Source organism: Pyxicephalus adspersus, chromosome 6 (genome assembly GCF_032062135.1).
Source record: "Pyxicephalus adspersus chromosome 6, UCB_Pads_2.0, whole genome shotgun sequence".
NCBI classification, from domain to species: Eukaryota; Metazoa; Chordata; class Amphibia; order Anura; family Pyxicephalidae; genus Pyxicephalus; species Pyxicephalus adspersus.
Genome location: NC_092863.1, coordinates 103,423,418 through 103,438,074, shown reverse-complemented (window position 1 = coordinate 103,438,074; position 14,657 = coordinate 103,423,418). Strand labels below are relative to the sequence as shown.

Genomic DNA, 14,657 nt, shown 5'->3' with positions numbered 1-14,657 from the left:
GAAGGGGTTAGGATTATGCAGCTGTATGGGATTTGAGCCCTGGAGGTAGCAAAATCTGATGGGACGTTGGTGCCCTAATACAATGCACCCCAATGTGCAGCACACCACAATGTATATCAATATAAATAGTGCATTTTATGTTCTCTCCCCTTGTGGTGCATTGGTAACCCATAGTGCAATGCGTTTCCCTTACTAAAATAAGTATTGGCAGCTGAAATTTTAACAAATGCTGCAACTTAATCAATATTCTTGATCACTCGCCTGAGAGGCTACTTCAGCCAGCAGCTGCTACAAAACCTGGAATGACCTGCATATAATAACACATGTGGTCACCTCTGGTTGTACATTGTCTTTGCATAATATACAGCTGCAGAGGTGACAGCATCTCTGAACCTGTTGCTCCTCTGCAACAAATAGACTTTGCCTATTGTAAAGGGTAAATGGGACGCTACTGCCACCTTGAGGTATACAAGAGAATTACAATAATTGGTCATTCTGGGGCCATGCTGTACATTGGAGTAATGTTGGTGCAGATTCCCCTAATATTGGATATAGATTGCATGGTGTCTGCAGGTAAGTCACAGAGACTACAATAAAAGGATTTGTGTGCACTCCTGCTGATGGTTTCTTTCATTAGTTTCTGTTGCTGAATTACTGAAAACAATCCATAAACTGCTGGCATTAAAGGGAGACCCTAGACTAAAAGTTATAAAGACACTAATTCATCTGATTTATGATTACAAGAGAATGTTAGGGCCTAAATTATTGTTACAGGAGATGGTTAGAGACTGCGAGCACATTACAAGAGACCGCACTCTAGAAGCATGTGATTGGAGGAAACTTATTTAAACTTTCAGAGGACGTCTCATCCCGACGCTCTCATCTTACCCCGCGCTCTCCACCTTGACCTGACTGCCTGGAGCTCTTCTGTTCTGCCTTGGCTCTATATAAAGTATTCCACTGCCTCTCGCATCATTCACCCAGCTATCTCCTCATTCATACATCTCTCTCCTTATTCACCAAGCTCTTTCCTTTCACTTGGCTCCTTCCCAGTTCACCCAACTCTCCCCTACTGTGCCCAGCTATCTCCTCATTCACCCAGCTCTCTCCTTATTCATTCATCTCTCCATATTCACCCAACTCACATGTGCCCAGTTTTTTCATCATTCACCATGCTCTCCCCTCTTGTACTCAGCTCTCTACTCATTCATCCATTTCTGTTCCTTCTCTCTTTCACTTGGCTCTTTCCTCATTTACCCCACTCTCCCCTATTGTGCCCAGCTATCTCTTCATTCATCCATCTCTCTCCTTATTCACCAAGCTCTCTCCTTTCACTTGGCTCCTTCCCAATTCAACCAACTCTTCCCTATTGTGCCCAGCTATCTCCTCATTCACCCAGCTCTCTCTTTATTCATTCATCTCTCCCCTCCCTCTCCCCTTTTCTCCTCCAACAGGTCTCTCCATTTTCACTCAACTCACATGTGCCCAGTTTTTTCATCATTCACCATGCTCTCCCCTCTTGTACTCGGCTCCCTACTCATTCATCCACCTCCTCTCCCTTCTCTCTTTCACTCGGCTCTTTCCCCATTCACCAGGCTCTCCCCTATTGTGCCCAGCTATCTCTTCATTCATACATCTCTTTCCTTGTATATCCAGATTTTTCCTCCCCCACCAGGTCTCTCCTCCATACTCAGGTTTCTCTGCATTCACCCAGCTCTCCCCTCATGTGCCCAGTTTTGTCCTCATTCACCCATCTCTCCCCTCTTGTGCCCAGTTTTGTCCTCATTCACCCAGCTCTCCCCTTACGAGTCCAGTTCTTTCTTCACTGACTCAGCTCGTCCCTCTTGTGCCCAGCTCTCTCTTCATTCACCAAGTTCTTTCTTCATTCACCCACCTTTCCCCACTTGTGTCCAATTCTTTCATCCTTTACTTGGCTCTCTCCTCTTGTGCCAAGCTTTCTCCTTGTTCACCCAAATCTCTCCCTATTCACCAAGCCCCTTTTCTCTGGACACAAGTGGGGAAAGATGGGTGAATGAAAAAAGAGCTTGGTGAATGAGGAAAGAACTGGACACATAAGGGGAGAGCTGGGAGAATGATAACAAAACTGGGCACATGAGGGGATCTTCACTCCTTCACCTGGCTCTCTCCTCGTTCACCCAAGTCTCTCCTCGTTCACCCAAGTCTCTCCTTGTTCACCCAAGTCTCTCCTCGTTCACCCAACTCTCTCCTCGTTCAAACGGCTCTCTTCTCGTTCACCCAAGTCTCCCCTCCTGAACAGAATCGTCTCACCCCTGGATCCCAATGTACCGCTGCCATTGTCTGTTCTATCTGCCAATTGTCAGGCTGGTCAGGGATAACATTGGGCGAACCGTCACTCATAATGATGACCCGGAGTCTCTGGGCTATGGCTGCCATCACCTGAGGGCCGCAGCCTGAATCCACCTTCCCCTGCAGAGTTCTCCACTGGTCGCCAGCGGCTCCTTAGACTCTGCACCGAGGACCGGATGCCTGGGCAAAGCTCCATCCATTGTATTGTGACCCCAGTATTATTATTATTATTATTAATAATCAGGATTTATATTGCGCCAACATATCACGCAGCACTGTCCCTGGCACAGAATATTCCTCAGTATTTCCTATTCCAGGTAAACAAAAATTTCAAAGCTTCCAAATTAGGTTTTGGACAGCAGGGAAGAGTATTTCCTTCACACGTCCTGTCTAGACAGGAAGTGATGTAAGATCTCTCCAAGGGGACACAGACAGAGAGCAAACACCTTTTTAGTTAGGAAGAATTTGGAGCCTGAAAATATTTTCAATGCTGTTTGGTAATTTTTAACCTAGCGACAAACCCATGCCCATTTTTTTTTGGCCCAGGGTCATAGCAATAAAGGAAATTCCCCACTTGGGGGGTCCAAGGGCCTATACACATCAATGTTATTTGGTAGTTTTTTTAGTGCCTTGCATAGCATATTATTCTTTACGGCAGCACCTCAATTCACCTTCCAATGCATGTTGCAGCGCACCACAATGTGTAGTAACACACTGCTGTGCCACAAATATAGCAGGAACAAGTTTTGATGCATTAGAAAGTCAATTTTAAGAAAAAAAGGTGTCTTAACAAACATAAATATCAACTTATTAGTGTTTGTGTTCTTTTTGTCCTAAATTTGTATACCTAAGGGCATTTACCATTAACAATCATGGCTGCCTCTATTCTTTCTTCACGCAAAACGTTTCCCTTACCTAAGATGGCGACGGCAGGGAATGACGTCACGTGTGCGCCAATGTCGCTGTACGCTGGGCGGAGCTGAGACAGTCAGCAGTGGGATCCCACGTGTGTGTGTCCGGTGTAAAATATGAAGGGGAAACGGAGACAGGTGAGACACGAGAGGCCTGCAATCACGTGATACGGAGTACACGCCTTCCTGGACTCTGGGGGTACTGGTGTCCAGAAAGGGGGCAAAGCTGGGGGCAGTAGGTAACAGGAAGTATTGGAAAATACCTCACTGGGTTGTTGTAGGGGCTCTGTGTGGAATATATTGGGGTATATGGGGGTCCGTGGGCCCGAAAACAGAGCAGGACAGACATTTTCTAATGTAAATAAAACATGGATTGGGCTAAAGTGATGTTTTGGGTGCAGAAAGAGGGTGACAACGCTGCAGCTGCACAGGGAAGGTGTTGTCACTCCAGGACAGAAAATGCTTGTGTCAATGATTGAAATAAATGCCCGTGTGAATGAATGAAAAAAAAATGCCCGTGTGAATGATTGAAATAAATGCTCGTGTGAATTAAATGAATGCTTGTGTGAATGATTGAAATGAATGCAAGACATATACAAAATGTCATTCCTACAACTTACCGTTCCTCAGGTGTATTGGCTGCAGTTCTGTCCTCCCAGCCAATGAACACGGCTGAAATCTCCAAACCCGGAGGGTGATGGTCCCCTCGCAGTGCCCCATAATTTGCAAAGACTCCGACCAAACATATCACCTTATGGTAAAACCCTGGCAGTGAATGTTTTTCTGCTTTTAGCAATTTATTCCATGCAGATCATCTTGCTATTGCTAAATAAAGAGTTTGGCTGTGCGGGGTATAAATGGGATTCCTGGTTTTGTTATGCCCCATCCAGGTAAAGGAAAGACATTTTATATTAGAACCAAAAAGTCACCGGGCGGGGTGGGAGAGGTTTTTGTGCAAAGGAGATACAAACTTCCCGGCACCTGGTGGCTTTTTTAATAATATTACACACTATTTATTTAGCGCCAACATATTACGCAGCGCTGTACAAAGTCCATAGTCATGTGATTAGCTGCCCCTCCAAGGGGCTCACAATCTAATGCCCCTACCATAGTCATATGTCATTATTACAGTCTAAGGACAATTATTGAGGGGAAGCCAATAACATAACTGCATGTTTTCGGGATGTGGCAGGAAACCCAAGCAAATATAGGGAGAACCTGCAAACTCCATGCAGATAGTGTCCTGGCCGGGATTCTGACCTGGGACCCAGCGCTGCAAAGGTCAGAGTGCTAACCACTGAGCCGCCGTGCTGTCCATGGCACATTCCTGGCACTGCTGGAGATGATATAACTCCTGCGCAGGATTTCATTTATGAACGAAGACAATCGCTGTAAATATGGCGGCTCCGGTGGAGGCAGCTGTTACCGGATCCTGGACCCATCAGTGCCGTAGGTCACCATCCACCAATGAACATTTAGCTCCGCTTTAAGGAATATCCCCGATCTGCAGCCTGGAGAGTTTCCTATGCTGGGTTCTTTATGGTCAGATGCCGGATATCCGTTTTCCGTACCCCCGATGCCACCTCATATCTCTAACTGTGAGCTGTGTTGGAGAGCTTTGTATAGCAGCACCAAAGTCAGCCCAGCTGCCCCTTTCTTGGTTGGTGATGGGTCACCTAAGCACCACATAGGGCCAAGTACTAACTCATTTTCTGGGAGACCATAAGAACAGGTTCTCTTTACTGTAGGGACCATTGAGAATCTTACATTACTTTCTATTCTCAGCCCCACAAACACATTTTGTTACAAGTGTTTTGTTTCTGCAACGAGGACACTGCAGTGATTGCAGGATTTACAGATATTTCCTGTACTTGCTGAAAATGAGTGTTGGGGGGAAAAAACTAATGCAGCCGTCTCCTCCAACAACTAATAATTAGAACATTTATTCTCAAAAAGGCCACCTGATAACGCTTGGGCCGTGGAAGGCCCCGAGGGTTGTGGTGGAATTGGGTTGGGGGTGTATATAATATATAATAAACATAACTTGATTGTTGACCTGGGAGTTGTTGGATGATAGGTAAATTATTTTTAAGATTATTTTTTTCTTTGCCCACGGGGTGCCAAACTCTGGGTCACATTAATGGCGGCTCAAACAGCAGCTTGCTATACTATTTGTGCCTTTGCTACTTCGATGTTCCATTCACATTCCTGACAGTAAAAGAAAAATATTGAGTACTTCCTGCTATGAAGACCATGGGACTTACTCCCCTCTCAGTGCCGATTCCTGGTGTTGGATCTCTTGGGCATCCAGCACTGCCACCTGGTGGTTGGAGGGAGACCTACGCTCTGTGTAAAGCCCAAGGATTGGCTCCATTATGGGCAAAAGAAAGGTTCATTTTAAGGTGCCTAAGCTTATTGATAATGGACAAACCAGTTTGTGTCTATGGAGAGTGAGCACTGCATGTGGAGGCTGAACGTTTTTCCTTCATGGAGGACCCACAGTCATTATTGTGCATAAGGAGCACAGATCCACAAAAAGAATTTAGTTTTTTTCCTAAATAATCCAACGATCTTTTCTCTTTCCAGAAGGATGACACTGCTGAAGCAGAAGCCTTGCCTGAGGATGTGGAAGAGTCGGAGACCCCCTCAACGCAAAAAGGGAAAAAAGCAGTCAAGAGACCATCGAAGGCTAAAAACCCCAAACCGGCCAAGGTGAAGAAGTCCGACTTTACCAAGCCAATGACCACAGAGGAGCTGATCAAACTGAAAGAGGCCGAGCAAGAGTATCATACCAGCCTCCTCCAGATGCAGGTAAGTCCAGCCATTCTGCTCTTATAGTGTCCAATATGTATTTGTGTATGGACATTTGAGATGTTCTTATTATTATTACACAGTATTTATATAGTGCCAACATATTACACAGTGTTGTACAAAGTCCATAGTCATGTCACTAGCTGTCCATCAAAGAAACTCACAATCTAATGTCCCTACCATAGTCATAGGTCATTACCACAGTTATAGGCAGCGGTCGCCATCCGGTGGTTTCCACAGCTGAGCGGGGTCAGGAGGTTGGCGCCCACTGGTCTAAGATCAGGTTTTTGGGGAAGCCAATTATCCTAACTGCATGTGTTTGGAATGTGGGAGGAAGCTGGAGTACCCGGAGGAAACGCGCGCAAACGGGCATAAGCTGCAAACTCCATGCGGATAGTGTCCTGGCTGAGATTTGAACCTGGAACCCAGCGGTGCAAAGGCCCTGGGTGCTAACCACTGAGCCACCCTGCCTTATCCCCATTTTTTTCCCCCTGACTCCCACTCAGCCTACATTGGGATGTCTTGATGTCACAGGGGGGCGTTGCTAGATTTGTGCCTGATATCATTGTGTAGGGCAGTGGTCGCCAACCTTTTTGGTCCCGCAGACCACGGGGAGCCGAGTGTCAATCAAACGGGGAGAAACTTCCTCCATAGTGATGTTATCATAACATAACCCCGACCCCTCTCCCATCGCGGATCTAAGCCTGCACTGGGCGAGTGGGGGCTGGTTGTGTCCAGAGACACAAGCCGCCAACTTCCCTGAGCCTGGGATTAGTCCGGGGGACATGGTCCGCGGCTCTGGCCAGTCCGCCCCCCTCGCGGGCTTCTTCTCCTGACCCTGCTCGGGGGTGCCCCGGCCAGAGCTGAGGACCACTGGTGTAGGGCACACCTATGTGCCCACCCTCTCTTTTTCTCGACCCACTTGGCAAAACACACCGCCTTGAGTAGGGGTGATCAACAGCAATCTGGGGAAATAGCAGTCGCTATGGCAAATGTAGTAATTACCAGTTCTGAAAAGCTTTCCCCAATATCAGGATTCGGCAATGAAGGCTTAGTAAGGTGGTGAGAGAATATAATTTGGTTCTAATACTGGCATTTCTTGCAGATTAGAAATAACAATAAAAATAAAATATGGTGTAAATTTGTTTGAACTCATAGCTAGCCATAGCAGCAAGGGCTGATTGTATTTTAATTGTTTTGATTGCCAAATTTTGTCCCTTCAAGCCTTGTGATATGAATGGCTGGCTCTTTCTGGAGCGTCCCAGGCGTGCCAAATATTGGAGCAGCAGGCAGCTTTGTTGGCAATTTGCTGCTCTTACACAGCTGGACTAAGCAGAAGCTGAATGGGGCTCCACCATTCCTCATTTTTCTTTTGTGCTTTACAAAATAATTTATTATAGTGCAGTATCCCCCCTCCTATTGTGTGATACTTCCCACACCTCTTAGATTGTAAGCTCTTCGGGGCAGGGTCCTCTCCTCCTCCTGTGTCACTGTCTGTATCTGTCTGTCATTTGCAACCCCTTTTTAATGTACAGCGCTGCGTAATTTATTGTCGCTATATAAATATTAATAATTCAACCCAGACATTTCTTTAGACTGGGTGGGAAGAAGCTGTAGGATGGTGCTGGCTCTGTAATAAGACCCAACCCAACAGCCAGGGGGTTACTGAAAAATGCTGGGTGGTGCGCCCTGCTAAAATGGTCTGCGGAGAACACTGTTATATTCTAAAAATATTTATTCCCTTCAGATTGAGGAGCTGCTGCAGGAAGTTAAGCTGAAGGAGAAGCGGAGAAAACAAATTGATGACTTTCTTAAGAAAATCAGCAGTCTCATTGAGAAAATCCCCAAGTCCCCCGAGAGAGATGTAAGTTGTGAGATTATTTCATCACTATGCAGTCATTGCTTTTCAGTATTCATTCTTATTACTTGTCTCTTTCTGCAGCTGGTAGACCAGACCTGGCTCCCTAAAAGTGTGAAGGTCCCCTTCCTGCAGGTCCCCTCTCAAGTGAAGGGGAAATTCCATTTTGGTCCTCCAGCCTCCATCAAAGTGGTGGGCAGCTACCTCCTGGGGACGTGCATCAAACCGGAGATCAATGTGGACCTTGCTGTTACTATGCCGCAGGTAAGGCGCTGTTTGCTGGATGTACACATGAACACATATACATAATTTAAAACATCACCCCCATGTAGGCTGCGCTTGCTTGCAATATGGTGGGATGAGAAGATTATGTAGGTGGCAATGTTATGAGGAAAGGGGAAGGTATTGCCATGCTTTCTGTCCTGGTGTGGCAACGTTGCTCCTCCATAGATACACTACAGTGAGTGAATGTTGTCACTCTAGGATAGGAGGTGTGTTACTGGCAGGGTTACCAATGGCTTATTCCGCACGGTCAGGTCTGCAATTTTCTGGAAATCTGCAAATTGCATGCTTGGTTCACAACGACATGCTGTGATTCCACCTGCTAGCCCACAAGTCCCTACTGTGTCCTGCACAGAATGCTGGGAAGGACCAGATATAAGTCACTCCTTGAGGTGTCACATTAAATCCAAGGCAAAATTGGAATTGCTTCTGGCTGGAAAGGTAAAAAGTTCACCTTTGACAGTTGCTGTTGGTTCCACTTTTTTCAGTTTGAGACGGGGTCAGTAATAATAGCAACGTTAATAAAGTTTCCCATTGTAACAACTATTATTATTTTGCAGGAGATTCTCCAAGAAAAAGACAACCTTAACCAGCGATACCTGCGGAAGAGGGCGCTCTACCTGGCACACATGGCTGACCATTTGTCACGAAGCAAGTTTTTTGGCAGTGTCAAGTTTGCCTATATGAACAGCAATCACCTAAAGCCTGTGCTGCTGCTGAGGCCCCAAGGTAAGAATGAGATGGGCGGCTTGCATGGAATAAATGAAAAATTAAATGTTTGTAAATTGCAGAAACAGAACTAGACTGATGGTACAAAATCATATGCTGTTCAGGCTTCCGATACCAGTAGGCACTGGATTTCTGATTTTCTTCCGGTTTAACATTGCTCTTTCTTCTACAGTAAAAGCATTGCAGCTTTGTCACTCCTGCTGCATAGATTTTGGCACCAACGATGGTTAAATTTTTGCCTAGCGCTGCCTATGGTCCTTTAAATTCACAGCAAATTGCTCAGTCTCCTCTACACCTTTCAGCAAATATAAAATAAGTATTTTTAAGCAGAATCCCTACCTATTACAGCCTTGTGGTGCACAAACTTCCCTTCCATGCTTTGTTGTTTAGTTGATTCATCCGAGTCACAGTCGTTCACTCTGATCCACACAATCAGGCTTTGACATAGGGTGCTTATCTGCCCTACCAAGCACCCCAGTGTGATTTATTTATCTGATTGTAATTCTTTTTATTTGCCTCCAGGTAAAGATGAGACCCTGGTGACTGTCCGCGTTCATGTCTGTCTTCCTTCCGGGTATTTTAAACCCAGCCGCTTTTTACCAAACAAGAACAATGTGAGGACGGCCTGGTACATGGAGGATGAGAAGACTAACCAGGAAGGTAAGCCAGGACTAGCCAGCTTGGATCTGTGTGGATACATTTCCTTGTATCTTAGAGGGCTTTATGTTGTCAGGGTGCAAGTTGTTATACCCCGTATAGTCAGAAATTATGGCAAAGAGGTCTTACTGTTGAGATCAACTCAGACTACAAGCTTATCTCCAAATGTGGGTATTAGGCAAAAGTTTGAGCCCTTTGTAGTAAAGTAGAAACAAAGAGCAGAGGGGTGCAACAGCGAGGCTTTTCTGTTCAATAATGGTTGTAGCTGCCATGCTAGGTCTGGTGCAACACTGGGTCAAATTTCTTTTCTAACTAACTCTAAAATTATGTGAAAAGCACCCTTTCAGCATAAAAGCACCCTTTCATCCCCTGCCGCCTTCCCAATCCCACACTGCAAGGGTAAAGTGCTTGTTTTTGACCTATCAGAGTATCATTAAGTCAGTGTAAATTGCCTCATTCCTCACTCTCCGGTGCTCCGAGTTATTGGTGTCCACACTGACTCTGCTGGACTGCTGGTCCTGCATTGCACTTAATGATTTCAGAGCACCTACAGTTCATGGCAGCAAAGGGAACAGGCTTTGTGGGATTGGTTTTGCAGAGAGAAGGAAGCCTTCTGAAATGGGGCATAAAGTAAAGTTAAGAATGCTTTTTAATGGGCAACACAAGCATTTAACTCTTGTAGTCCTGTGAGAGCCCCACTACAAGGGTAGTGTCTACATTCCCCCAGAGCTCAGGTTTAATAAATGTGACACACTTAGTTTTTATTTGGGGGAAGATGTCTGAGATTTCATGTCCAGTACACTGGAAACTGTTACCCTTAAAGGTTTGATCAGTTAGGCATTTTTACACCTAGGACTTGTACATTTTTTTTTAGTGGTATATTATGTTTATAGGCTGATGACCTTTTTTCTTTTTGTTTATTTTTGCTATTTTTTACATGTGGCTATCAGAGAGCTCCAGTGAGCCGCCCACCCCGCATTATAACAACGCTGTCCTGTGTGACTTGGCTCTGGAGCAGCATTTTCACCACCTATCCAGTTCTGTCACCAACTTCCCCGGGATGAGAGACGCCATTTGCATTCTCAAAGTGTGGCTTCGGCAACGGCAGCTTGACAAGGTGAGATCTGTGAAAGGTTTCAGTCCCGGGCAATCTCAAGGCCTGGACTGCCAGTTTTAAAGCAAAAACATTTCAGTTAAAGTTGCAGTCAAGCCTCCAGTTAAAGATTGCAGTGTCCAAAGACAGGGCCTGCTGTCGGTTTTTATGTGTTTCCTCGTTAGTGAATTATATCTTTTGTTGCTCCAGGGTTACGGCTGCTTTAATGGCTTCTTGGCCTCAATGCTTGTTTCGTATCTCCTCACCAAGAAAAAAGTTACCCAAACGATGAGCGGCCATCAGGTGCTGAGGAACACGCTGCACTTTTTAGGTAAAGGCTCAAATTATTCTTTAATGGTTCTGATTTCATTTTTACTTAACCCCCCTGGTGTTCTAATTCTGTACATATTTCCATGCAAAAAGCATTACATTTTTTTGCATGGAAATTTATTTCACATTGTAGGCTATAATTCTTGGGCATAACTCACCAAAATATGTCCAATATTTAATAATAAACAAACACAAAAGTCTGTTAAAATAGTGAAACATATAACTGTACAGAAGCATCTATAATGTATATATAATATAATTATATATTTTGTATTGAATCCAATACAAAATGATTTCAATTTCCCGCCGCTCCTCCTGCCTGCATCAACCGGAGATCGTCTCTGCAATTCGCTGGAGATCAGAGGCGCAGGAACTAGCAGGATGCTTGGGGACGCCAACTGAGCAAGGTAAGTGTGTTTAAGTTCTAAGCAACCCTGAGTGGGACCCGGGATTACCGCTTTTTGCACGTAAAGTCCACCCCGAGTCACGTGGGATTATCGCTAGGGGGGTTAACCACCTAAGCGGTAATCCCGAGTGTGACTCGGGGTGGATTTTAGTTGCAAAAAGCGGTAGTCCCGAGTCACACTTAGGGTTAGTACTTTACTAAGTTAGTACTTTACTACTTTAACCTAAAAAGAAACACACTTACCTTGACCCGTTGCTGTCCCCCGGTGTCTTGGTGGTCCTGGGGACACGTCCTCCAATCGCGCACCGCTATGAACTTTTCAGCAACCTCCCGGCTGTTTTTGGGTGTTTGCTGAAAAGTTGGGTCTCAATACAGGGACTATCACCCACCTACAGCTTTTTCTCACCCAGCTTAAAAAAATTCTGGGGAGAATACTGTCAGTTATCCTTTATATCAACCTTTTACTGCCTGGAGGAAGGAGAAGCAACAGTGTTACTTTAAATATAGTTGCATTTCCAGGTGTAATATGTTACAGATCTGTAAATCTCAACACTCAGAACTACAAATTCTCTGACAGCTCCTCTTTGCTCCCCTACGGACTATGAAATGGGTATAGAGAGAGACAATGAAAGGGGTGAAGGAACTGGACTAGCACAATTATTTCTAGAAGAGGGGAGGCCTGTGACTTACTAGGAAGGGAAGACGCATTTATAGAGAATTGGCTTTTCCTGTGGTGGCCATATTTTCTAGCATGAGCAAAGATATATTGAGCCCGATTTATATAAGATCTCCAAGACTGGAAACAGATTATCCTGGAATAACCTGGGTTACAGAGTGGCAGAAGCAATGCATTAAGCAGCACATTAGATTTCCGGCAAATTAACAGACATTGGTATACTTGCTACTATTTTAAAGGGTCACAGCATGCATTTATTACTGTTATTTGCCCCTGTAAATGCCAAAGTATGTCTTAATCCTTGCCTTGTTTTTCCTTGCAGCCAACACGGATTTGACAGTCAATGGAATAACAATGTCCAAATCAGCGGATATATCCCTGGTAGGTGGTACTCTGCATTACACCTTTCTGGCCACTGGCCATATACCTTACAATTTGGCTTCACAATCCCATTTTCTATTACCACATCCATTTAATGTTGGGGCCCACATATCAAACCCAATTATGTCCATTTATGCCCTTTTACTATACAGTTGTTGGTGGAAGTAGGAAATATTTGTGGGCTACACTTTTCTGCGTGTAATTTATTTTCAGAGTAGATATCCCAATGGGTTGTGCCATTGGGTAGGTTTACCTACAACAGCCTGCTACTTCTGTGTCCGATCATCCTATCTATAAAATCGAGTGGCATGCCAGTTCACATGAGCTTGGATTTACTTTTTCCTCTTGGTCCTATAGAGGACATAAAAGCTGGGTCCACCTGTAAGCCAAAATTATTACAAATCCTCATTGTTTACATAAGAGGACCTGAGCTAGGGAGACAACAGTTCATGCTAAGTGTATGTGCCTAATAGCAAATCCAAGGTAAAGCCGTTTGCAAGTACAGGTTGGAGCAATGGATGTACTTCAGATAGTGAAATCTCTGGTTCTTTGCTTTACTGCTTATTTATTTTGTCTTATCACATTCTCTTGTTCCTTTTTTTCTGAACCCTTAGCCCTCGATTGCTGATTTTCACCTGGCGTTTGAAGTTGTCTTTGTGGATCCTTTGGGAGTTGTCAATCTGTGTGCCGGCATGACAGCTGCCAAGTACAGACAGGTAAGTGGAGGTGTACAGCAAAGGTCAGCTTGAATGCGTTCATCTCCGCTGCTGAACAGAATAATTACAGATAAGGGATAGCACTTTAGTGGGGTAAGAGTATTTATTTGGAAAAAAGCAAACCATATAAATCAAGTTCTTTATCTGATATGAAGTAGCTCTTTATGCCCACACTAAGGCATGTGGTGGCCGCTGTTTTGTAACCAAAATTTTCAATATTCGCCCAAAAACAGCCGGGTGGTTACTGAAAAGTGCCGGGTGGCCCACCCTGCTGAAAGGGTCTGGGGAGAACATTGCAAAAAGATTTACTTAAGGCATTTGACATATTTTTATCTGTACAAATTTGCAAGCTTTTTACACGTGTCTGTTTCATGGGGCCAATATTATTTAATTATTTCCTAATTTATAATATGGATGTTACTGTCACTTTCAGATTCAATTTGAAGCAAAGGAATCGTTAAAATACCTTGATGACACGACGACCAATGGCTTCCTCCTGCTACTCATGGTCCGCAAACCTTTTGTTAGGACGTTTGATCATGTTTTTCAGTAAGTGTGCGATTCAGAAGTTCTTACCTTTTTTTATTTAATAATAAATTTGATGAGGCTGAGGTCATGCTAAAAATGCTGCTGAAGGATACTCCATCAGGAAGAAATCCTTCCTGATGTCTGCCTGGAAACTTCACATTACTGCAGTGGCTTACACTGCCGTTGTGTTTCTGATATACAATGATTCCATTGTTGCACAAGGCTTGTTGACCTATTTTATGCACTTTATATAAACTTCATATTGAAAATATGTTGAGACTGCTGGATCCTCTGGTCTCCTTATTTTGATTTAGCATTTCTGGTTAAAAAGATCAGACAAGCTCCTGCTGCTGAATGCTGTGCATACACAGTATCCTAACTCCATTACCCAATAAAGTTGCTTGTTGCTCGTCTTTAGAATATTAGAAATTTATTTTCCCCTTGGGGTTATTGACCTGCAGCTTTCCCAGGTGCACACCAGCTATCCAGTAAAATGAATGTCTTTTCTCTTTTAGTATTACACATGTGGATAAGCTACAAGGCACATGTAAGAAGATGAATCTTTGTAATGAGCTGATGGACCGCGGGGGAGACTATGTTTCAACTTCACTGCCTTTCATATTGCCGATTCTGAAGAGGGGTCTGGACCAGAGGCTTGTTCTGCTGTCACACACCCTGCCGCAGAGACCGGAGGTAACAAGAGAAGCCAATATATGATGGTTTATTTTATTAAATGGTGTCTTTTATGATAAGGTCCCTGCCTCCGGGAATTGTGCAGCATTCACCTGAGGTCAGATGAGCTCATCTGCCTGCTTGTTCCTTTTTGGAGCATGCTCCCTTGTTAGATTGCCAGCTTGGTTGGATCAGTGTGTTGCTCTCCGTCTCCCTTACCAAGTCAAATAGGTTCATAGAATTGTATAAACTCATTGTCATATGTCTGTATTCAGTGAT

At 44.4% G+C, this 14,657-nt stretch overlaps 1 protein-coding gene across 1 annotated transcript in view; it reads left to right on the top strand.

Annotated features, from left to right (window-relative positions):
* Nucleotides 1–3,292: 3,292 nt before the first annotated feature.
* NOL6 (nucleolar protein 6) overlaps nt 3,293–14,657 on the top strand; it is a gene marked incomplete in the record, with an annotated part of 39,961 nt that continues 28,596 nt past the window's right edge. The window contains 12 exon segments of the mRNA XM_072413526.1: nt 3,293–3,377; nt 5,826–6,050; nt 7,798–7,914; nt 7,993–8,172; nt 8,751–8,919; nt 9,442–9,579; nt 10,527–10,693; nt 10,880–11,000; nt 12,404–12,462; nt 13,077–13,178; nt 13,612–13,727; nt 14,222–14,399. Of these exon segments, the coding sequence (XP_072269627.1) occupies nt 3,357–3,377; nt 5,826–6,050; nt 7,798–7,914; nt 7,993–8,172; nt 8,751–8,919; nt 9,442–9,579; nt 10,527–10,693; nt 10,880–11,000; nt 12,404–12,462; nt 13,077–13,178; nt 13,612–13,727; nt 14,222–14,399 (1,593 nt within the window).